Below are 24635 nucleotides of genomic sequence, written 5' to 3' on the forward strand. Positions count from 1 at the left end.
TTGTTTTGGATTTATTTATTTATTGTGTCCTGAAAGGGTGGTCAGGACAAAGGGATGTTCCTGGGAATTTCCCTGCGTTTGGGTGTAGATGGGTGGCAGAAAAGTAGGGAGTGAATGGCTTGCCCTAACCATTTTGAGTGGGAAAGAAGCCTGTGTACCCCTATGCAGTTGCAAGCTGTGCTGGTGATGGTACATGCCTTCGGTAGGGTCTCCCATGCCAGACAGGTCCGAACACTAACAGGCCTCAGTGGCCCGGACCAGCCTCACCCCCAGATGCCTGCCCATAAATCCAAGGGCTCTAATTAAGCTCAGTCTGGGTGTTTTGGGGCTTGCCTGTGCCCCTTGGACCTGACTTCCTGGCCTGATTTCTGCCTGACCCCATCACCAAGGACCTGCCCCGTAAGCACAGGACTCTAACCCTCAGTAGGTTGGGTTATGACCTGTGGATTGACTTTCCAGCATGACTGTCGACCTGCCTCAGCAGTTGAACCTGGTTGCCATTTCCATGCCTGCCCCGCTCCCAGCCAGCCCCCATTGCTCCCTGACATATTCAGCCTGGACTCAGAAATGGAGTACTTGCTGTAGACATGCCGTGGCTTCTCCATTTATAACTATTTCTTCTCTTCATATTGTTTTATGGAAATACTGTGCTTAAAAAGCTTCAAAATTACATTTTAGTTATAATCTACAAATAACAGATGAGGTGCACGAAGTGAACTAAGATGTTTGCTGGACAGTTAGTCCATAAAGCAATTTTTTTCCTGCATTTATAATGATGCAAAACAATACCATCACTTCACAGGTCTCCATACCTAATAAAAGCAGCATCTGCAAATATACATTTCCATGTTGAAAAGTATGCTTAAAATCTGTAGCAATGTAAATGAGAGATAAATCTTGTCCTCACTTTATTGCATACTGTAAGAAGTTGCAAGGGCCTTGCAAACAGAACCTCAGCAGCTTTCAAAATGTACTGATAACTATACAGCTGGTGACTGGAAATAACAACTGCAGCCCTGCAAAGAAGGCACTGTTATACATGGATTTGGATGAACTCTTCTCCAAGCAGTGGGACCCTGGCAATGGCACTGCAAAAGCCTGGGAAGAATTTGCCTATCCATGAGACTGTAAGTGTATAACCATAAGCACTATTTGAGTTTGCATACAGACCTAAGCACTGCTATCCTATCCTCAAATAAATGACATAAAATTCACAGGCAGTACAGGGAGTCAGCCACTGACACATCAACAGCTGTTCAAATCCCCCACAGTAGTGTTACTCCACTTCGAAGAAAAGTATCTTTAAGTAAGAATTGCTCCCAGTGATTTCAGTTGACTTCAGAGACAGCAGAGTTCACTGTTATTCCAGTCTCTGACTGTACCTGTACTGCATTTGTACCTGCTTTTAATAAGAAGTCAAATATTCTGGCACACAATCACATAGAGTGTGGCTTTTGATTTCTTCCTTTGCAAGCCTACTCCAGTCTTGTGTACTCTGAACCTCTTTCTGATTTTCAGTTGCTACTCAGGTACTAACTATAGGAAGCTCTATCAAGGAATCTACACACGGTTTGAGATCTCCACAGAGACCCCCAGGTCTTCTTACTAAGTGAAGAGGTGACTACAATCCTGTGAGAGTTCAGACATATTTTTTCCCATTTCTTTCACATTATTTTGTACTTACTAACATTATGCTTTCCAAGCTACTCAGTGACATTTGCTCCATTCACTAATTAACATTTCCTTCTTATTCCAAAACTCCTTTCTCCATTTCTTCTAAGGACATTTTATTCCTATATTTGTATTCCCTGAATCTCTGCTCTAGCAAATGAAATCTTTGTATCTCTGGGTATGTTTTCTCTGGTTTATAACCCTAGTAACTAATCTCTCATTTTTGGGAGGGTAACTCAGTTTAGTATGAGGAAGACAATTTCTCCTAAAAGGAGAATTTCTCCTTAAAGGACTAATTCACTCTGAAGTGAAATCAGCTCTTGTGGAATGTAATAACTGGATAAAAAGACATTATGTACATCAGTCCAATATGTACAAATTAAAATTATATTACAAACCACATGTATAGTTTTATTATGTTATCGACATGTTTATATGATAGTTATTTGTATTACACTTAGTCTTCCTTTGCCTATCTCTAAACATTTAAAACATCCCTGATCAAATTACTAATAGTATTATTTAACATTTAGAACTGTAATAATAAAAAATATTTTGGGGGTTTGCTCTAGCATTTTGAATTTTCAATTAAAAATATTTTTGTTGCTTTAGAGTCAGTCTGTATGTAAAAGATAGAAAATCCATCCCACCAGCTGCATCCAACAATTTTTAGTTACTTTATAATTTAAGGTCTGACTCATTTTGAGAGAAGACAGCTTGTGTAGCCTCTATGTAAAACACTAGGAGAAGCAGAAACTTCAATCTGTTCTCTTTATAAATTTGTTTATTCAGAAAGAAGCTTTGAAATAAAAGGCTTTGAAAGGCTGGCAGGCTTGCCGAACAATGAGTTGTTATATTTTGAAGGCATATTATCTTTAAAAATACAAGAAAACCTGAAGTGTTTCTAATGAGAGAACTCGTATTTTTGAAAGAAAATAAATGGAAGAGTTTGAGAGGATATTTTTGTTGTGTTTTTTTTTTCTTCCTCCTGGGGCCGCCTGTTGCTCTTATGGGGAAGTTTCCTGCTGATTTGACTTTCTATTCTGCTGTGAGACTGATGCCAAGATTTACATGATTGCTGTGGATAGAAACTGGATTTAGCATAAGGAAGATAACTGCTTTTCCCCTAGGGAGAGACAGAAAAGGGAAAGACAGAGTGGGGCACATAGACAATATTATTTGAAGCTGTATTCTTGGTCAATTACTTTATTCAGCCTCTATTTTAGGTTATGCTGCAACTAATAAAAAGCAAGAAAGCTACTGGTCTCAAGCCAGGAACAAGATAAAGACGGAAACTCTTTGTAGTTTAATGCAAATGTCCAACTATAATGGAAGCAATGTACTGGTTTTATATAGAACTGTCATAGCACATCTTGTAACATAAACGTAATTAACAAAAACTCTCATCAGAATTTGCCTGATATGCGGAGTCCTTCAGCAGAGAGAAAAGAGTGAGTGTAGAACTGTGCATCATTACAGTTATTTTAGCAATTCATTGTCTGTACAGTCTTTTGCACATTCTTTAATTTTGAATTACATGTTCTGAACATTTAAACAGGGGTTAAGAGTTTTGTTGATAAAGCAGGTTTGTGCAACCTGAAATCATTTCCAGCCAGTTGGCAGACTGTTATCTTCTGTCAACCTACAGTACCTATGGAAAATGCAATCTTTTGAGATACTGAGAAAAGTTTGCATCACAATGCAGGAAACTTCACAAGCAAAGCAAAACTCCACAGTAAGCACACAAGAAATAGTGTGGGCAGAAGGCAGTTTGAGGGAGTTTGGCACTGAGAGGGTATAGGTTTTCAAATGTAATTATTAACAGATCATTTAACCAAATTTTAGTAATTTTTCTAATTAAATTATATACACCAAATAAATACCATAATGAGTCGGTAATTAAACAAATGAGAAATAAATATTATCTACTTGATCTAAAAGTTTAAATTCAGTAACTGGAAGAGAGTATCATATTACTGAGGTAAATATTCTGGAGTTCCTGAACTAGATGTACATAATAAAAAGATGGGTAAGAATTAATTTTGCTCCCTTTTTGTTCAGTTAGTTATATGAACAACAATTTATTCTGACATTAAAATCAGGTTATCTAACTACAATGACTAATTTTATGGTTTTGCATTTTGTTGATTACAAAGTTATGATTATCTTGTGAAATTCAATTATTAAGAATAACTGATCCTTTAAGTTAAGCCTGCTGTAGGGCTGGTTTTGCTGCTAGAAAATAGCATACTTGAGATACTCAGTTACCACCTGCAAAATCTTCAGAGAACATTCAATTTAAAAAAGTGTCATCTTAGGACCACTGATAATAATTGCTTGGTATTTTTGCATATACTAAAGATTATCTTTAGTATCAGTGTTTCTTGCATAGAAATTTTAGCAAAGCCTTGAATTTGGGGTATATGGACAAGCTTCCTGCAGTTTAGAAGTTTATCTGAGCACCCAAAGTCTTAGTGAACCCACCATTTTACTGAGACTCCCCTGAACACAGAATTATTTTGGAGATAAACCTAATAACCTGATACACAGCTACAAAATTACCATGAGGGTTATGGTATAGACTCATTAGCATTTATCTACTTTCCAGAACCATTTATTTTCTTTTCAAAACATGGTAAATTGAGACTTGATTTAGGGGTTTACATTTTGCCCCCTCTGCTTTTAGAGTGGAGTATTGACATAGAGTTTTTTTGTTTCAAAACCTCTTATTTTTTTTACTATCTTCTGCTATGTCACATTTGACTTTAATTCCTCTTGCATGGGGAAGAGAGCACTAGAGAACAAGAAGTGTCTTATTTCTCCCCTCTCTATTTTTCACAGTTGGCTAATTAAATTTCTAACGATGAAATTCAGGGCAAGGTGCCTTACCAGAAAGTTCAGAGTGTGAAGTCCAACCTCTGTGAACTATTTTGACCTTCTACAAATCAAAAGTTGTAGGTCTTTAAGCAATAATTCCCATATCAGTTCAGAAATTGTGTGCAAGCACACAGAAAAAAAAATGGCAGTTAAAGATTTTTGATGATAGAATATTCCCCTTACTCTAGACACATTGTTCCAAATTGTAATTGACAAAAACTTTTTAAGTACCTAATTAAGATTTTATATTTATCTACCGTCGACTTTTGATCATTAGATTTTATGCTTTTATCTAGTAACTAAATGATCCTCTGCTATTAGCTGTCTTCCTTCTGTACAGATATTTATAATTATGACTCATTATCCTTTCAATGAAGCTAAATGGGAAGTCTGCATATTAGGAAGGTAGATGGTAAATGTTCATTCTTCTGCCCAAAATGAAAGAACTCACCTCACAAAATTGACTACACAGAGCTATAACCAAGATAAAACTTTAATAGCTCAAATTTGGGCTTGTCATTGCTAGCTCAAGTTGCCACCATATTCATTGTGTTGCAAAAAGAGTCCAACAGGCTCAGTGCAGTGACAGAGCAAGTTCACATTTATTCCTACAAAATACAATACAAAACTATCCTATATAGGACCAAGACACCTTTAAAACTTCGAGAGATATGAGCTCACATAAATGTTCAGAGTTTCATCTGAAAAATAAACTATGTTTTAGTTTTGTAAAGATTTGGAATAAAACTGACTTTCCTAACAGGATAACAGCTTGCCTTCTTTCCAGTAGTTCTTTTGGCCATTTCATTCATTCATATGGTTCAGTGCAGGACTGGGACAAAACTACCAGCAGCTGACAGCAGTTCTTTGCCTCAATTTTTTTCTACACTTGCAGCACAAGTCAGGGAGGTGAAATGATAAAGATGATTCATCAGACTGATCAGAAAGACAAAACATCATATCCTAATTTGACCCAACACAGGAACTTGTCCAATGAGATTTTTTTTAAAAGCAACCAACCAGTCATGATTAACTGCAATATAACCAGGAGAGACTTTCTGAGAGGAAAGGCAAAAGTGCCTATGAAAATGAAAATGTGTATGCAACAATATATACACAGTATCAGTGAAAACTAGTGAAAAACATAGTGTTTTCCTATAGAATATGAAAAAAAAATGCAAACTGGATTTTACGCAGAAAAACAGAAATCTTGCTGGCAACTTCCCAGCTTTCCAGGCTGCTGCTTTATTAACCGAGATATTTTTATATTAACTAAACTATTTTTGCAAAATAACAAGAACATTGCTCCTATACTTAATAATAAAATATAAATGAATATACACTGCAAGAATATTTTCAAGACTATTACTGTGTGTTGTTTCATACTGGGTAAAAAGTACATGGAAGGTAAATATGATTTTATAAAAGTATATAATGCCTTCTTCCACCACCACTGTCATCTGCATCAATCATCTATACAACTGGAAATTTAGAGTTGTCAAATGGTGCTACATCAATTGACTATGTAAATGTCACTGGTTAATCAGATCTTCCACATTCATTTTGCTTTGTATGACCAACATACCTCTGGCAAAAGGCTGTGCATTCTGACATAGTTTCATTTGACAACTCATCAAATGGCTTTTGATTGGTAGACTCCATCCCATTTTCCTCTTTCTCTGCCTGGCTGTAGCAGTGATCTACCAAGTAGGTCTGGCTTTCTCCACTGCCAGGGACAACTTAGTATTCAGACCTGGACTGAAGAACTACTCCAGTTTCTGGCAGAGACACAAAATGTGTAGCAGAGATAAACCACTGCAGTACTTCAAAACATATTTCCTGACATACTTGATTTAGGTATATTTTCTTCTGTATTTGGAACACACAGATTTTTGTACCACAAAACAAATACTTGGGTGTCAAAGATGCCTGTAGTATATTAGTAATTTTTCAGGCTCCTCAACTCAAATGTACAAGCATGGATAGTCTCACAAAACAAGCTTATCTGCTCATTGTGACTTAGTGGATTTTTATCAAAAACCTTTGCAATGAAAAACCTCACAGCTGAGGTTCCCATACAATATGCAACCCTATCTGTACATAGGCAGGTGGTCTGTGGATCATTCAGAATGACATGGAAGGACAATGATGTGAAGTAAACAGGTAGGCAACTTTTACAGTTCTTCTCCATTCAAGAGGCTGCTACTCTCTGAGATAAATATTGCTTTGGAGTGCCATGATTGCTTTACAATTCCAAAGCAAACTGATAATTAATAGCAAAAGCAAAAAAAAAAAAAAAATGTCCAGTGCATTGAATTCAACTGAGTTGTATGACTGAAGGTCTAAGGGGCTTAAGCCTAGATTTCTACAGTAAAAGTATTTGTATATCCACCCAAAGATGAAATTATGAATACATCTGCTTTGCTTGAAATAATGAAAAATCTCATTGAGAAAGTGTGCTTAACATTCCACAAGTCAATGCTGTTTATTACAGTGTTATCACACACATGCAGCCATTTGTTATAGAATAAACAAAATTAATTTTTTTGTGTTTCACCGGGTCAAAAAGCATGGGCAAAGATGTGCTGCAATTCATTACAATGTCACTGGAAAAGCTTTCATAAGCATGAAGCTTCTCTTCTGGATTTATAATCAAATCACATTGAATTTGATGTCAGAGAGCTCATCTAATTAGTTTTCATTGACTTAAATACATGCTTATATTTCTTAGCTGTTGTTGTCAGCTTTACAACAGTGTTTTTCATTAAAGCTTGGCAAAAAGTATTTAACCATATCTTAAGTGGACTCATCTGCACAGTTCTGGTTGCTGGGATATTCTCCTAAAATCTCGTGATTCTTCAGAACAGTTTTGTGTATGACAGACCCTACTTCACCATCTTTATGCAGCTGTACACAAGACTGAATCAAAATCAAGATGGGAAGGCTTGCAGAATGAATCAGCAAACAAGTGTTTCTAAAATAAAAAAAATATCTGTCACAGGTTTCCTGATGATATGAGAAGTATAACACATTGTAGCGAGCCTACCATCTGAACATGTGGAAGGAGAACTACAGAACACAAAGCTACAAAAATCCAGTAAAATCATAAAGTCTTTCATAGTATCGATTCTACAGATCACATTATTTCTCAAGGCCAGAGACAGAATCTCATAATGTGATCCTTTTCCAAACCAAACAGGTGTCCAAGTAAAAGACAGTTGTGCTTTTCACCACAGTTTTTAAGGAGATTATTGATTTTGTATGTGTCCATTTAAGTGTGTCTATTTGAGATGTGTTAGGGTGGGTTTTTTTAGAACTATTGAACACCCATAATTGACTGTTGAGGTCATTATCATTCTTGGTGTTCATTTTAGCTCATACAGTTAATAATCTTAAGAATACCCAGTTTGTCATTTTCTTGTTCAGCAGTTCTATTCTCTATACCATATTAACAAAGATATATAAAAATCTTTTCTCTCTTCAACTCACTATCCATGGATAATTTCTTTGCTCTGGCGTGGTCTAGCATGATGTTCTTGAAGTTGCTTGAGATATATGCAACACATATAGGATGTTCCTGCATCAATATATTCTAGCATCATGATTTTGGCAGCTCCTCCAGTACAAAGTCAGTTCTAATTTATTCCTAACATATTTATATTGCAATCTCAGAAGTTTCCTCCTCCACACTTCCCCAGTCTCCTGACACATAGTTTCGCACATCTGGTTGTCTTTCTGTTATTTGCTTTGGACAGTCTCTTTCCAATTCAAGCTAAATATGGAATAAAATATTTTGCTTTAAATGCTTATTCTTTCTCTTTCTCTGTGGTTAGCCTGCACATTTGGTAACATTTTAGAACCTTCTATTTACCTTTCAAGCCATTTCAGAACACCTCAATATTTTTGCTCTTATTTTAGAACCTTCAGAAAATCAGAACTTCTTTCCTGCATTCACATGCAAAGCAACAGCAAAGAGAACTTAGCTGTAGTTTTAAGAACTCAGAACATTGAGGTTTGATTACTATTCTGAAAGAAGTCCTTTAAAAAGGGAAATCTCAGGAACATTTACCTTTGTGCACCACAGTACAGTGCAGAGATCTTTGGCATATTGATGACAGAATCTGCAGATTCCCTTTTAGCTCTCTAGGGAGTCTTACGAATTTCAGATGCAGTAGTCCATGGTTCAATTTCTTGCTGGAATGGATTCTCCACAAGTAGGGATAATCCTTCATTTGATGCTTACTCACTTGGATATATTTCTGTATTCCATACTGGCCATATCAGGTTTTGCAATGCTTATTTATTTTTGCCAGAACACACTCCTGCATTAGCTGGTATTATTACCCTTACGTGGTTGAAATGGCACTTTTCTTCTATGATCTTCTTTTCATTAGCTTAAAATAACTTTTTTAAGCAATTATCTCTCAGTTAATACTTCTCAGGCTTGTTCTCAGGCTAACAGTTACATTTTTACCATTTTTAGTTGGAAGAGAATGCAGTCAGTAGTTTCTGAGGATCAGGCTTTCAAATATGTACAAATACAGTTGGTAAATGCAATAGTTCCTTATTTCCATTCATTTAATTTTTATCCTCCTAACTATAAGTAAGTATGATATAGTAACACCTCAAATACCACTTCCAATCTTCTTTGTTCTGAAGTTCCTACTGAAGTTTGTTTTTGTGAAGTTGTACGGTATTTAGAGCATCTATCTCACTCACTATCTGAATTTATTAAATAAAACTAGTAGTAACCTCAATATCTTTATTATATGAACTGTGCATGTTAACATGCATACTATATGCATGTATTGATACATTACCTCAATTACATAATTTTAATTTATATTATAATAATAAATAGATTGTCTTATATCTCAATTAAAATATAGCTTAATTACATAACAGAGATGTTAATGTAATTTTAAATCTGTAAAAGTTATATAACTAGGTAAGATTTCAAAAGAATATTATGTTCTCTAGGTAATTACAGCGCAGTGTGGCATAATGTATAACATGACATTTTATGACATCATGGTCATATATATATATACACACACACACATATATATATAAAAAACAGTAACACAGTTTAAAGAAATAGGTTATTGCACCTGAAAGACAGCAGATGAAGATGGGAGACATGGAAAAATTACCTTTATGCAAACCTCACGCTGTACCACCTGGCAGCTCGTGTCATGTACCCTTCAGCCACCACTGAATCTCCTGTGAACAATGGAAGATTCAAAAGAGATACAAATCAGAACAAGCCACAGTTTTTTGCATTAAATATAATTATATTTTTTGTTATCCACTATTACTAAACTTTAGTTGGCTAAGAAAACTCTAAAAGCATTTCCAATATTTTCTTAGCAGGCACTGAATCAGAACTTTCAATTGCTACAGCACCATATAAAAAGTGTATTTAAAAGGTATTTCAGTCCAAGGCCTGACAGAGCAATTTCTAATCACTTAGCTTCTTACCACCAGCACTATTCTTTCCAGTGCAGAAACAATTCATAATACACAGAGTCACACCAGCATTCTAAGCCCTACATGCTTCAGCAAATAAAACAAGGTGATTTGACAATCTCAGATATAGCTCACTCTTTTTGGATAAATAAAAAGCCAGTAAATTTAAGCATTTCTTTTCATTTTACACAACCTTGTGGAATTTATTTTAATAAAATTATCTCAGAAATCTAATTGATCGGTTTCCATCAGTAATTTAGAGATAGATTTTCAAAGGCATGAAAACCTAATAAGAATGCACCTAATTGATTTTCAGAAAGAGTTGAGGACTTGATCCTGCATTTACTGCAGTTGGTACTGAAATTTTCATTGATTTAAATAAGAACAGGTTCATACCTGCAGAGACTAGCTGCTATTTATGCCTTTCACACTATCCCTTCCATAGTTAGAGATTTCTTCCCATTTTTTGTACAAATAACCTACACACTTGATGTGAAATGAAAACTCTAAGAGCATATATTCATGTCAAAACAAAAGAAGAAAGGAAATAATGATTCTGTACATACGCTCAGTGCAATTCACCTTATATTACAAAAAAAACCCCAAACAACAAATCAAAAAACAAGTCACATTTCCAAAGGTAATGGAAGTTCTAACACTTAAGAGTGAACACATTGCAACTGCCCCTCAATTTTATGTTGCCTCTCTTCACTGAAGTCAATGGCATTATTTATGAGTAAAACAACCAAAACGTTGAATACCTAGTTTAATCTCTAGCTGTTTAGAAGTCTACAAGTTTGAGTAACTTGTACAATAATACACAGAACTATTGCTTTACTGCTGCAAGTGAGGAAAATGTTATGAAACATTCTATCAATAAATGAAACGCTGTGATCTTATTCTGTTTTATGTGGTAAAGAAATGCAACTGAGTCTTTTAAAAGTATTCCTATGTAGGGAATATCTGGCTTTTCAGAGAATTGTCTCACTGATGTATGCAAAGATCAAAAAGGGGTGATAGTGTTAGCATTCCAAATTCATCTATATGAAACAACAGGATAATTAGGTGTAAAAAATGCACAGTCATGTTCAAGGCAGTAAAGGATCGATTTCAGCTGCAGGCAAGTGGAGTGTGCGCTGTATCATCTGAGCCAAAGGAGTGACCACCTCCATTCAGATGCAAAACGCCCATTCCTACTGCAGATGGAGTTTGCCAGGACAAAGTGTTCAATAGAAAGATTACATTTCCAGTGGGGCAGAAAGGTATTTGCCAGTGTCTCGTTACAGCTTTGATACAAACATCTTGGATTTCAATTAGCTTTGAGACAGAACAGCAATAATCCAGCATTGAAACTACAGACAAATCTTTGTTTCTTACACCATTATATGTGGATTTTTGTTTCATTTGCAATAAGATATTGCAAGATTTCCAAAAGAAATAAATAGAAGGAAATAACATTCCATTCATTTTAATGGCAGAGATATCAGTTAGTGATGTCTGTCTGATAACTTTGCACTAGGAGGCGAGGGTGACATAATTTACATTTTTTCCAGCATAAATGAAAAGTGCTGAATTCTTTGAACCGTAAGTGTCCCATCAGTTCTACCCTCACTGTCCCACCTCCTATTATTAACATACCATATCCACTCTGATGCTTTTGATCCCTTTCTATGAAAAGTAATTTGCCTTCTCAATGGAAATAAGTATGAAATTTGCTCTAGTACATTTCAGGAGTTCAAACAATGGCCTGCAGAAATTTCCACCCTGTGGAGATAATCTTTTAACCTCACAAATTTAGACTTTGCAGTCATTTAAAATGCTTACTCCTAAATATTACTTGATATTTAAGAAAACTAGTATGTTCTTCTGAATCGATCACGGAACTAGGAGATTGAAGGGCAATTCTTAACCGTCACTTGGGTATCTGTGACTGATTTTGAATTAACTCCTGTAAAACTGGATAGTATTTGCCACCCTTACTTTATACCTGCATCACAAGGGTAACTCTCAGTTCCTGATATGTGGCAGGAAGAAAAGCTCAAAACCCACTCAGATATGATTCTGTATTGATTTCTTTGTTAGTAATGAAGTTATGATCTACGCCATGGAGATATGATTTTAATAACGCTCCAAATTATATTTGATGCCTTCCATTCAAAAGGCTTCCTTTCAAATATCAAATCACATAGCTTTAGCAGTAAGAAATATTGCTGTTGAAATAAATATGGTTAATTTGACACACTAAACAACTGAGACTAAGAAAAAATAAAGACAGGTCTGTAACCTAGTAACCAGTGGCAAAAACTACTGGTGGCAAAACACCACTTTTCCTCCTGTGATACCAAGGTGAAAGTCAAGACATGACTGCAGTCACTTGCCCCACAATTCCAGAGCAGGGATAAGAGCTGCGAAAATGGTCCTTTTAAGATGAATTGTTCTATGAACTAGCCACAAGGGTTTTTCTCTCGGAGAAAGAAATGCTACAAAATGCTAGATTTATCACTAAACATAAAAATGAAAAGGAAATTATAAAATCTCATGGATCTGTATTTTTTACTTTCTTTTGGAGTCTAAATGGCCGTCATAAATAAATCACAACAGCTGATCAGTAACTGTCTGTGGATATATACAGTGAATTTAAGCCAGCCTCTATAATGGGCTTTTTGTTTCACTTCTGAATTGCAGGCATCTTTAGGGGAATGAATGCAAGAAAGATATAATTCTCTATAACTATAGTGAAATTAAAAATAATTTTCCTGATTAATGACAATATTGTTTAAATAGCACATACTTCCACTGACTTTAATACCAGCTGTAAATACATTTTGCTCATAAAAACAGATCTGTAAATGTGTTAGAGCTTGGTAGCATTACTGGCATACACAATACTAACAAAACCAGTGCTGTTTACTTTTTGTCATAGCACTATAAAAAAATTTAACAGGTTACATGGTGCTTTGTGTATGTTATGCAGAATAAGAAATGCCAAATTATACATGTAGATTTTATCCAGAAGGATATTTGAACATATTCTATTTACTGTAAAATAAGTGCAAGTCCCCAATTATAAACATATATTTAATATTATTTTAAAAAGTTTAAATTTTATAAGTTTTTTCCTGCAAGTATAATGTAATTGAAGAATTTAATTTTTTCAAATTATTTATTTTTTTGCAGAGTAGCAGATTTGGATTGTAAACTTCTAAAGCCACAGAAAAGTCCAGATGGCTGTTTCACAAGATGTTCCATGAGAAAAATTATATGAGTTGGTTGTTTTTTCTTTCTGTACTCACAGCACTCTCAGAATACAGACTTGAAAAGGACATCAGAGATCTAGTCCAATCTGCTTTAGCAGAATAAGTGTTCCTTAACATGTAATAGCTGTCTAATCTCCTGTTAAAAATTCCAGATAGAAGAGATTCCAGCAGCAAATTTAACAAAACAACACCACAAACTGCTTTCTCTAAGACAAACAGGCTCATTTCTTATAAAACTTTTTCTGACAGGAACAACAGATTTGTCTCAATAGAAATCTGAGTACTAACAGCCATCAAGACCCGTGGTGATGATGCCTATGTTTAAAAGCAGTTATTGAATAAAAATTTGCCAGCAGTAGAGTACCCACTTATACACACACATACCAGCAAAATATACTTTATTTGTTGAAAATTGTATACTTCTCTCAGCCTTTAAAGAACTGAAATAAATAGCTGTTTAAATTTCTACCATTAGAAAACGTGTGCATTTCACTGTTTTAGGGTTTTCTGGAGTCTCAAAATCACGTCATGGGAAAGATGTACACTTACTTAGGTCTCTACAAGTTCACACATATATGTTCCATTTACAAGCCTTACAAAAGGCCTTTTGCAGGTTTATTCTCTTTTTCTGTCTGAAAACACATGTGCTAATGTAGTCAAAGGCATCGAAAGATGTACCATTCAAACCTAAGCGGATTCCTTTTGTTCAAAAAGTTATTTTTTAAACTAAACTACTTGCATGGATCAGACTATCTCAGAAGAAAACATAAACCAAAACACTTGTCAAATAGATTAAATAACAGGATATTAATGTAATGGCAGTTACTTGAGGAAGGAATTACCCTCTCTAGCACAGATCTTGGTCTCATGCTCCAGAGCAAATCACTGTTCCTCAGCAGCACAAGGAGGTGACAGAGCAAGATGATGGCCCAATTGCCTTTGCTCTCTACCCTTATGATTCAGGCAGCAGAGGAGTCTAATGTTCTCCAAAAAAACAAAAGTAGAGACTCTTCTGAATCAAATGGTATCTTCCTCTGCTTAGTCTGGATTTCTGCTCACCTGCAGCAGAGACCTGATGCACCTTTATCATTCTTTACATGTCTCAAAATAACTTCTCAGTAATACACTAGTTCTGTTTACATGGGTACACAATCACTATTAACTCTGGTGTTCATGTCTTAACCAAGCTGAGACCATCCAAGAACCAATGCACAGGATGGGTGTATAAAATCCCCTATAAGCTGTTTTCCCAGTGCTGGGTGCTGAAAGAGCTCACCTCACAGTGTAACTGAGCCACATTCTTACAGGCCATTATAAAATTGGGGTTTGCTACACCGAAAGATGCCACCACTGGGAAGCTGAGGCTGGAAGAAAACGCTCACTTGTAAACAGCTACAACCTGTGTGCCCTCTCCAACCTGTCCTCCCACCAGAGACCTCACGCCTTCCAGCTGATGAAAAATGTACCAGCTTACTTAAACTGAAACTGCTGTTACTTGTGAGATCCATGACTGCTAAGCCCCCTCAAATTTATTTGTATAGAGTTAGTACCCTGTCAGTGTTTGTGTCACTGCTAAACTGACTCAGGTAGAGTTATTTGAAAACTACAGCTATCATTTACAAAGAAAAAGGGGGATGTCACTGCTGCAAAAATTAGCTATTCTATTTTCTGTGTTCTAAAATGAAGGACTAATATAAAAAATAATAACATGACCTTTAGCATATATATGTAGGTTCAGGACCAAGAAATACACTTCAGTATTGAAGATCAATTACCAAAAAGCAGTTGGCTAAATTAATTAGAAATGTGAGATATCTGGTTCCTACATTCATAATTTTAAATGTAAACTTAAAAAATATTACTGGAAAGCATCAAATACAAAATTAATATTGTATAGCCAGACAAGAAATAAAGTAAAATACAGAAATAAAACATAGATTCCTGTTCTGAGGTGCACACATCACTTTAAGTGGTATGAGAAAATTCTGGCAAACAAATTCAAGGACGATAGATGTTAGTGGAAGTTCATTACTATCATCTTCATATTTCCATTTCTGGAGAAAGATGTAACCTCTTGTCTTGCACATCATACAATTTTCTTTGACACTTTCACGTAACAGTTTCTCTGAATGGTAACACCCATACTCTCACAAAATGTATGGAGGTTATTCAATGATCAGAAGCCATCTAGACAACAGACAGTTTCTCTAAATTTTCTTAAGGTACAGTGTGAACCCTGACTCACATGGAAGACTAAATAATCAACACTGATTCCTGCAGCAACTGAAGTTCTCCTGGCAGCTCTCCCAGCAAAGTACCAACCAACCTGTTCAGTTTATGATACCTAGCAGAATTGCAGCCTGACAAAGGCTGACGGCAAACGCGGCCTCTTTCCAGTGCTTGTCAGGACGAGTTCAAAAGATATACTCACCAGGCACAACTATTTGTAGATCCAGTGATTGCAAATAAATTATTCCAATTTGCAATAGCAGAAAATTTAACCTGCCATGGAGTTAATAGTTACTGCTTCCAAAAACTTCGTTTTGTAGGGTGTTGCAAACACACACTCCACTTGAACTATAAGAATCATCCATATTAATTCTGCCTTGGAAAGCACAGTTCAGGAAGACCAGCAGGCTGAGGTGTCACGCACTTCAGTGAGATACATTCAGCAGCACCAGCCCAGCAGTTAAAAAAACAGGTGAAAGATTTTGATACAGGTTTCCACACGACGCAAGTGACAATATACTTATTTAGGAAGAGCGGGGAAGAGCAACGGCACTTGCTACCAGTTTGTAGCTGTACCCGAACGAGGTGTAACTTCACTCCTGCACGACGCCCGTGAGGGACAGCGCCGTGCCCCCGGGACAGCCCAAGGCCACGGCGGGACACCCCGCACGGCACCCTCTGCGCGGGCCATTCGTCCCTCGCCTGACGCTCAGGGCACAGCAGGCGTTTACAGCTCTCATCCCCAGCTCACTGGAGTGATTACGGTACTGGCCCTACGCCTGGCCCGCAGAGAAAACCCTACAGTTCAACCAGTGCCTGCATCGACAGATTCGTTTCACTGATTGGCAAGGCGGAGTCTGAGGCGGCTGGGCTAAGGTAGATCCTCACTGACGCGGGTGGGCTGAGATGGCTGGGCTAAGGTGGATCCTCACTGACGGGGGTGGGCTGAGATGGCTGGGCTAAGGTGGATCCTCACTGACGGGAGTGGGCTGAGGTGGCTGGTCCCTCCTTGCCCCGGGACCCAACCCCGACGGAGAGGTCGCAGCCCCGCCCATTGGATCCCGCCCGGGCCCCGTGAGGCGCGGGAGCCTGGACCGCCGAGCGTCCGCACCACAGAAAGACTACAGCTCCCTTCATGCAACGCGCGACAGCGCCACTCTCCCTTGCGGCGGGGCGCCGGCGCCGAGTCACGCCCGGCGGCGCGCGCTGCATGCCGGGCGTCGTTGTTCTCCGAGAGTCTTCTCCAGCCCCGCCCCGCGGGAGGGGCGCGGTGCCGGGCCCGGGAAGCGCCCCGTCCCCGCCTCTCTTCGCCCTCGTTCCCCGTGTGAATTGCTTTGGGATCGCTCGCTGAGTAGCGCCTTGGGTGTCTTCCTGAACAGGTCTCCGTGTCCTTCCGCAGTTCCCGTAAGTTCCTGCGCATCCCACAACGCTGTCGGAGCTGGTTTGTCCTTCGGCGCTCGCCGTAGGCCGCCGCCCTCCCGCTGCCGGCGCCTTTGTGCGGCGGCGGAAGGGCGCAAGGGGCGGCGGAGCGGGGCCGGAGCGGGGCCGGAGCGGGGCAGGAGGCACCGGCAGTGTGCGGGGCCGAGTCCGCTCGGGCCGCTGCTGCCCAAAGGGGAGCGAACGCTCCTTCCCTGGGCTCGCCCTGCGGAGCGAGGCGCCGGGCGGCAGGGTGGGGCTGGGGCGGCCTGGCCGGGGCTCCCTGAGGGGAGAGACCGGGAGTGCCGCCGCCTCCTGGCCGCGGTGTGGTGGAGGAACTGCCGGGGCTGCCGGGCGCGCTCCCAGTGCGGCCCCCATGGGGTTTGGGAATGGGTGCTTGGCTCTGCGGCACCAGGTTCGTGCCGCTGTCAGCCCCGGGCGAGGCGGGGCGGGGCGGGCGCCCCTCTCGCTCCTCGGGAATCCCTCCTCTAGACGGGCGGGGCGGGGACCCGCGGTGTGACAACGCGCCTTCCTGGTGCTGTGCCAAAGTGACACGGGAATGCCATTCAAGAAAGCCGACCGTAGAGTATTTATTTATTGGTACTTAAATGTTTACGGAGGACATATTCTCAATCCCTTGAGCATGTGTTAAGTGAAAGAAAAAAGGAAATAGGAAAGTGATTTTTTTTTTCCAATTATTACTCTTTTTCATATTACTGACTTCAGGTTTCTGGTTGTGGTAAGCTAGTGTAATTTCTTTAAGGATAGCTTCTTTAAAGGAAAGCTGCTCTCTTAAAAAAACCTCAGCAAACGAAAAACCCCAAACAACCAAACCAAAACCCAAACAGTGATGTGATTTCTGTTGATCAGCATTTCAGCCATGTCGGACAAAAGTGAGCTGAAGGCGGAGTTGGAGCGCAAGAAGCAGCGATTGGCTCAAATCAGAGAGGAGAAGAAGAGAAAGGAGGAGGAGAGAAAGAAAAAAGAAGTAAGAAATAATTTTCGCTTTGAAGTTTGGCTTTGCATATGTAACTTGCCCAAAATTTAAGGTTAGGTTCACATGATCATTTGCTACGTGTAGTTCAGGGAGTGTCTATTTAATGGCTGGTGCCAGTACAAATGTAGTACTTCCATTGTCTGAGGAGAGCAAACACCTGCTGTCTTCTTTAGAATTGTCCATATGATGTTATGTATTAATTCTGAGGTTTTTTAATCCTACACTGGTATAAAGTTCTGATTTCTAAAACTACTTTTGTGCATGTAACATCATTAATCAAATCACTGTAAATTATTGCCTGAAAGCTCTGCTTAATAAGTTAGAGTGGTGTTAACTAACTTCTGAAGTACAGTCCACAGGATGTCTATATGAATTGTCTGACTGTCAGTATTATCATGGTACAAATACTGTGCTACAGTCTTGTGCTCTTTGACCCATCTATAGGGTGAATTTTAAAGTCAGATCAGCACTCAGGATGTATATGGTACTTGTGTGTTAGACTTGGTTTGTTAACATTGTCTTCTGGATTTCTGTCTCCTAAAGGATGTGACAATCAGAGATTTATTGCTGTTTGTCCTGAATGCAGATTATGCCTTATAAAAGAAACTTTTGCTGGAATGTTTGGGGATACTTTTTCAAGACTTCTCTGTGTTTTGGTTATAATCTGGTTGGTGTTCCAAATTGGGATATGACTGAAGGCTGGACAGCTGCCAACTGCATGATTCAGACAAAAAGGAGAGGGAAATATCTCAAATTATTTTCTAATGATCTTGTAACAATGTATTGCCTGTATCTGAGATTCCACATGTGATGCAGTAGCTTAGCAGCTGAGAACTTGCTCTAAAATTTGGGAATTGCTTTTTAAAAAAGCAGTTAAATGATTGTGGAAAGATACGGAGGGTTCAGCATCTTTTACAGTAGAGCTTGCCTTATGTCTAAATTAAAGAGGAGGAGGTGTAGGTTTCTGAGTGTTTTTTTTTTAAATCTGGCAGATAATAACACAACTTAAAGAAAACTACTTTTCCTTGATACAGTCATTGTAATTTCAAAATTGTAACAATATGATGATATCTCTAAAACACTTTCATCCACAGATACATAATATTATTTCTTCAGTCTTTGCATTTTACAGTGCTTAGCATTAGTGTAAAAAAAAAGGTATTCTTAATCTTATGAAGTGTTATTCATTGTGGCAAACTTTTTGGATGTTTATATATGTCTTTTAAAGACAGTACCAAAGCTACAGGACTTTGTTATTCCTGTCTACTTTATCTACAAAAAGGACCATCAGAATTACTGGAGTCAAATACTTAACCTGTATGATGATAGGTTTCAGAAGAACAAAAAAGCCCTATGAGTTCTCAAAATAAATGAAAGGTTAAATACTGTTAAATGCTATAACTTAATTATTGAATCACTTTTAGACTGACCAGAAGAAAGAAGTTCTTCCTATACAAGAAGAATCTGATCTTGAAAAGAAGAGAAGAGAAGCTGAAGCATTACTTCAGAGCATGGGGTTAACACCTGACTCTCCCGTTGGTAGGAATGTTAATATTTGTTTGAGATGAATGTTTGAGATTTTTTTGTTTGTTTTTTTGGGGGGGGGGTTGTGTTGGTGGGGTTTTTTTGTGGTGGTGGTTTGTTTATTTGTTTGGTTAGGGTTGAAGTATTTACATATCTAAAATAAAAATTTTCTGGCCACTTTTTTGGGGGAGTGTACATGTCTGATTTTAATACTAATTTGTCCTCATGGTCTTTGTTATAAATGCCAAGTGATGTGCTTCAGTACACATTACATTACTCTTTTGTAAAATACATGTTTTACCCTTAGTGTGTTATTTGAAGTATATTAGATAAAATATATAAATATCATGTATGTGTTTTATTCCCCCCCCATTTTTCCTGCACATTATTCTACTGTACTTTTTCTCCTTACTCTTTTTCATAATGCCAAATTTTAGTGCCAGTATTTTTGTTTGGAGTTGGTGTGTTTCCTTTCTGTATCTTTTACACCCTTGTTTTTCTTATGTCATTTACCTGACTGACTTTGATGGAGCTTTAGCAAGGCTGAGTATAAAAATTAACTACCAAGGGTGATGATTGATACCTGTGCAGCATATTGGTTGTTGATTTTTGCCTTTACTTAGACACATTGCTCTGGAAGATGAAAGCAAAGAGTGTGATAATTCAACTCCACTTTTTTTCTCTAACTCTGAAGAGATTTAAAGCTTGTCAGTTTGGCTCATTGGTGAGGTTCTATTTCAACTGGGTTTGTAAATAACTAATAATAATTTCTTATGGATATAGTATATCTATGATTATATTTTCATAATTGCTTTTGCATAATCCTCAAGCATTCAAAAGCAAGCATGGAATAAACACTCTTACTGCTGGTTCCATTCCAACAGCCACAGCAGTCATTTCTGGTAATTTGAACTCTTTGCATTGTTGAGAGAGTGCATTTGGGCTATGTTAGCACTGGCATACAGCTTTTTAAGTAATCAGTTCTGACCTACTACTGATTTTGCTTGCTAGACTAATGGTTGAACACTTCCCTTGCATAAAGTTTTACCAAGGCAGTTGATAAGACTTTTGTAGAAACTTGTATGGCTACTGTGAGAGGATCCAAAAACCACAGAATAGTCAGTCCTCAAAGCAAATCATTGCGTAGGTTCAGAGTAGCTGTTCCTGAAGAGCTTGGGAGTGTTGACATCCAAGACTGGTGCACAGCCCTGCATGTTGTGGTTAATTCCACTGAGCATCTACTTAACCTCCTTCAGTGGAAGGTTTGCAGGGGATTCATTCTGTTCCCTTTCAAGATAACCAGATCTGATGTGGATCCTAAATCAAGCTAATATATCCTCCTTGGTACCTTGCAATTAGCATGCCTAAGGCACAGGCTCCTTTTCTGCTGGCTGGATACTGGCAGATGCAGTGATCCTGTCCCTGAGCTGAAGGTAACTCATGGCTGAGCTGCTTGGTGTGCAGGAAGCTTGTGCTGGCACTGTCGGTGGAGGTGGATACCTTGACGTTGGATTCCTTCATAGAAAATTGTATTAAACATTCCTAAGACAACTCCTGTCCTGTTAACTGCCAGAGAGAGAGCGAGCTCTCCTATGGGAGGAGGGACCACAGCAATGTCAGTATGATTTTGATATCTACTGTATTTCTTATATATAAGAAGCCATAAGTTAGTGCACCAAAATTACTTTCGAGAAGGTATTGTAGTTGAATCGTCTGTCGGGGTAGGTGAAATTTCATTTGTTCTTTTCGTAAGATGTTGGTCTCTCAATGGGATTCCCCTCAGTTATGGGAGGGCTCTCCCGAAAATGGCTTTTCCCACAAGAGGGCGGTGCAGCACCAGCGCTGGGCGCGGGTTCCTCGGGCTGCGCGTCCTGCGACCTCAGAATTTCTCTCAGCGCGCCTGGTAATGCACAAAAACAGCGGTAGAAGGGCCTGTGGGCCTTTCCTTTGGGGTAAATTAATCGTGCATGGCGATAAGGAGTTGAAGAACATACATCCCTATTTATATAACTATGAAGTCTGAGTATGTTTATGTGTGAATTAACAAAATATAACTCTAAACCTATAAAAAACTTCTCTCCTGTTGGAAGAATGAATTTTTTTAAAAAATTGAGGAATTCACTATGGGTTTTATAAAATTAGGGGAGAATTTTTTTCAGCGAGAGTCGTGTGTCTGTTTTGGGATGGGATGGAAAAATTCTCTCAAATTCACAACATACTTGTGATTTCGGGAAATTCTGTAGAAATCTTGCAGATCTAAATTCAGAGTTCTCCTATGCCTGACCCTTGACAGAGTAGATACCAATTTATGTACATAATTTGTGTTCTGTCGATTAAAGGTACTTTTTAAGGGTTCCTAAACAGTGAATGTTTGACATATTACTGAAAAATGAAGCATATGAGTAGCTTCAACACACCCCCTGATTCTTAAGTATTAACCCTAAGTTTCATTAAATAATAGATTTGGCTATTTCTAAAAAAAGTTGAAAGAAGTGTCAAAATAACTTTGTGTTTGTATCAGATTGCATGATATCATTCACTACTATGTATCAGTTGCAAAAAACGTTCCTTTTTAAAGTGTGAATGCAGACTTCACCTGTATGCTGAAAATGAACTGACTCTTAAGAAAAAGTTTCAGTGTAGCAGTACTAGACTGTTTACTGTCAAGTAAAAAAGAAAATCATCCTCAAAACCCAACACTAGAAACTTTATTGTAAGACACAAGATTTATGTGGATTTGATTCAAACTAGAACAAAAATAACCGCATGCTGCATGACAAAACCACTTTTTGGTCCACGTTTTAGTGATCACATATTTTGAAACAACATTGCCAATTTAACACTTTCATTGTCTAATTTTTAACAAAGACTGATGTCAAAGCTGTATTAACAACTATCCTTTTTTATGTTTAAGCAACGTGATCTCATGGAAATTACCCTTTGAAAATCGATGTCATCATTTGTCAAAAGTTCAGTTTAAAGATATTTTTTCAGTTCATTTTCTCTTAAATGTCTTTCGCTCCATGTTTTTTTTTGTATGCCCCAGATGCATAAATGCCAAACAATTGCATGAAAGTCCAGCATGAATTGTTAACATTGTCTTTTCCCCTCTCTTTCTGCTGTTCATTTTCATCCATGTATTCTTTTTGTTTGCCATCACTTTTTTTTTTTTAATACTTCATTTTAAATTAATTTGAAAACATCCTAAGCCGTGCAACCTCTGCGAGTAGTAACAGCGGATACCTGTCTGTTTCACTATTTAGTCCCTCCTCCTACCTCTCCGTCTTCCAAATCCGTGAGTACGCCAAGCGAGGCTGGGAGCCAGGACTCCGGAGATGGTGCTGTTGGATCGAGGTACGTCGCTCTCCTTGTCGTGTTGCTTTGCTCAGTACTTGTATTTTGGATAATTAAGCTTCAGAAGGAGTCAAGATCAGTTACTTGATTATAATAGTATGAGGTTACAGTGTACAGGATTGTTTTGCAGAAGTGCTTTACTTTAAAATTTGAAGTGCAACTACAATGCAGTGGAGTTGTTTAAACTTGCAAGTTTAAAGTAGAATGAATGTCTTGGGACAACAGCAAACTGGAAAAGTCCAACTTCTGGGCTCTTCCAGCTTTTTCTAAAGAAGGGTGTGTATGAATGGTAGTGTACTTCCCTTTTTCCTCAGTCCTAGTTGGTCTAATAAAAGACAATGTCTACAGACTTTGCATTACTTCTGGTTTTAATTTTTCCTTACTCAGAACCATATTTCTCATTTTGCAGCCATCTGTGTAACACAACTACAGCACTTGCAATCTCTCTTATTTTGCCAAACCATAACACCATCTTAATGCAGCCACAGTCATTTTGGTTTTTTTTCTTTGCCAATACTTGCCCCATCTATTTGACCATTTCTTTGTACATGATGATTTGAGACAGGCTGCTGTAGAGTCAGATAAATATTTCTGTTATATATTCAAAGTGGTGATAAGGTGGGAAACACTACTTCCAAAGGGTATTTCTGCTGTTTCCTGTGCATGATCTGCGAATAAGAGCAGTAGCTGCCTGTTAATGTTGGTAAGATATTTTCTCAGCAAATTAAGTTCCTGCACTTAAAATTTACTGAATATGCATTGTGGATGAAATTTAGTTAAAGCACAATAACCTCAGCAGTTATCATCAGTTACTTTTGATCTTATATGAGTACTTGTTTTGGAGAAGGAATGAGTATTTAGACCACTTTGAAATATCTTTTAAAAAGACTTCAGTGACATCTTGTATACATGTGGATCATGCATTCTTAATTATATACAGTCTTAATCTGCAAATATTCAAAATGTTAATGGCCTGAACAGCAGTTTTATGGTGCCTATTTCTAAGTAGAAATCATTATGTTAAAACAGAGAATACATCAGGCAGCAAATATGAACCCAAACTTTTTTTTAACAGTGCCCACGTGTGATCTTGTTTGTCCATCATGGTAATTAAGAACCAATGTAATTGTTCCTTAACTGAGTAACAAGCAGATTTTAATTATTTTAAATCTGTGATTATTGCTTATTAAATAGTAATTTTATATTTAAATTCACCGTCTGGAAGAATAAACAAGAAGTATTTGATGATAACTTTTTAAAAAGAAAAGAACTTTTCCCATTCATACCTAATTTAAATTCAGTATGAAACAGTATGTATAGGCCACATACCTGTAACTGAACACCATGTTGTGTGGTAAATTTGTTTCTACCTCATCAGTGCACTGTGCTCTCTGATTGTATGTTCTCAAACATAGTAACACGGTGTTGTATGCATACATTTTCTTATGAAACCCTGAGAAAACTCATACCCTAAGCCTCAGTAGCTTCATGCATTTTCAAACTTTAAATCTGTGTCAAGATTGTGGTATTAAAGGCATGGAGGTATGAATGTACAGCTAAACTGAAGGCATTATAGAGTCCCTCTAAGAGTCCCCTTGCTTATTCTCTGACCACTGGATAATACTCTTCCTCTCCCCCGGGAAAGAGGTGTCTGTGTCCCAGACTGTTAGTACAAGTTCATACATTTCTAACATACCCATACATTTGAACCTGAAAGTTGGACTCTTTGATATCACTTGGTCTTTTTTCTGGTATTTCACAGGTGACTCATATCAATATGAGATGTGTTAGAAGGCTGTTTCTGTGATGCTGAATCTTGTCAGTAACTCTTTTACTAATTA

General features: G+C 37.9%; 2 protein-coding genes across 5 annotated transcripts in view; one reads left to right on the forward strand and one right to left on the reverse strand.

Moving 5' to 3' along the window:
* The window catches only part of METTL8 (methyltransferase like 8), a 79579-nt gene extending 63506 nt beyond the window's left edge, over nucleotides 1-16073 (reverse strand). The window contains exons 1-2 of the mRNA XM_029959854.1: nucleotides 15706-16073; nucleotides 9702-9771 (exon numbers count right to left, since the gene is read on the reverse strand). The gene's annotated coding sequence lies outside the window, so the exon portion shown is untranslated. The remainder of the gene's footprint in view (nucleotides 1-9701; nucleotides 9772-15705) is intronic.
* Nucleotides 16074-16729: 656 nt separating this feature from the next.
* Nucleotides 16730-24635, forward strand: part of DYNC1I2 (dynein cytoplasmic 1 intermediate chain 2) — a 28263-nt gene continuing 20357 nt past the window's right edge. Inside the window, exons 1-5 of one of the 4 annotated variants that reach the window (XM_018075292.3) lie at nucleotides 16730-16907; nucleotides 17790-17907; nucleotides 19341-19455; nucleotides 20271-20342; nucleotides 22704-22794. In XM_018075292.3, the coding sequence (XP_017930781.2) occupies nucleotides 17800-17907; nucleotides 19341-19455; nucleotides 20271-20342; nucleotides 22704-22794 (386 nt within the window). In that variant the 5' untranslated portion in view covers nucleotides 16730-16907; nucleotides 17790-17799. The remainder of the gene's footprint in view (nucleotides 16908-17789; nucleotides 17908-19340; nucleotides 19456-20270; nucleotides 20343-22703; nucleotides 22795-24635) is intronic. The other 3 variants (XM_018075294.3, XM_018075295.3, XM_018075296.3) reach the window with 3 other exon arrangements.

Source organism: Manacus vitellinus, unplaced genomic scaffold (genome assembly GCF_001715985.3).
Source record: "Manacus vitellinus isolate BGI_N305 unplaced genomic scaffold, ASM171598v3 scaffold_22_pilon, whole genome shotgun sequence".
Taxonomy (NCBI): Eukaryota; Metazoa; Chordata; class Aves; order Passeriformes; family Pipridae; genus Manacus; species Manacus vitellinus.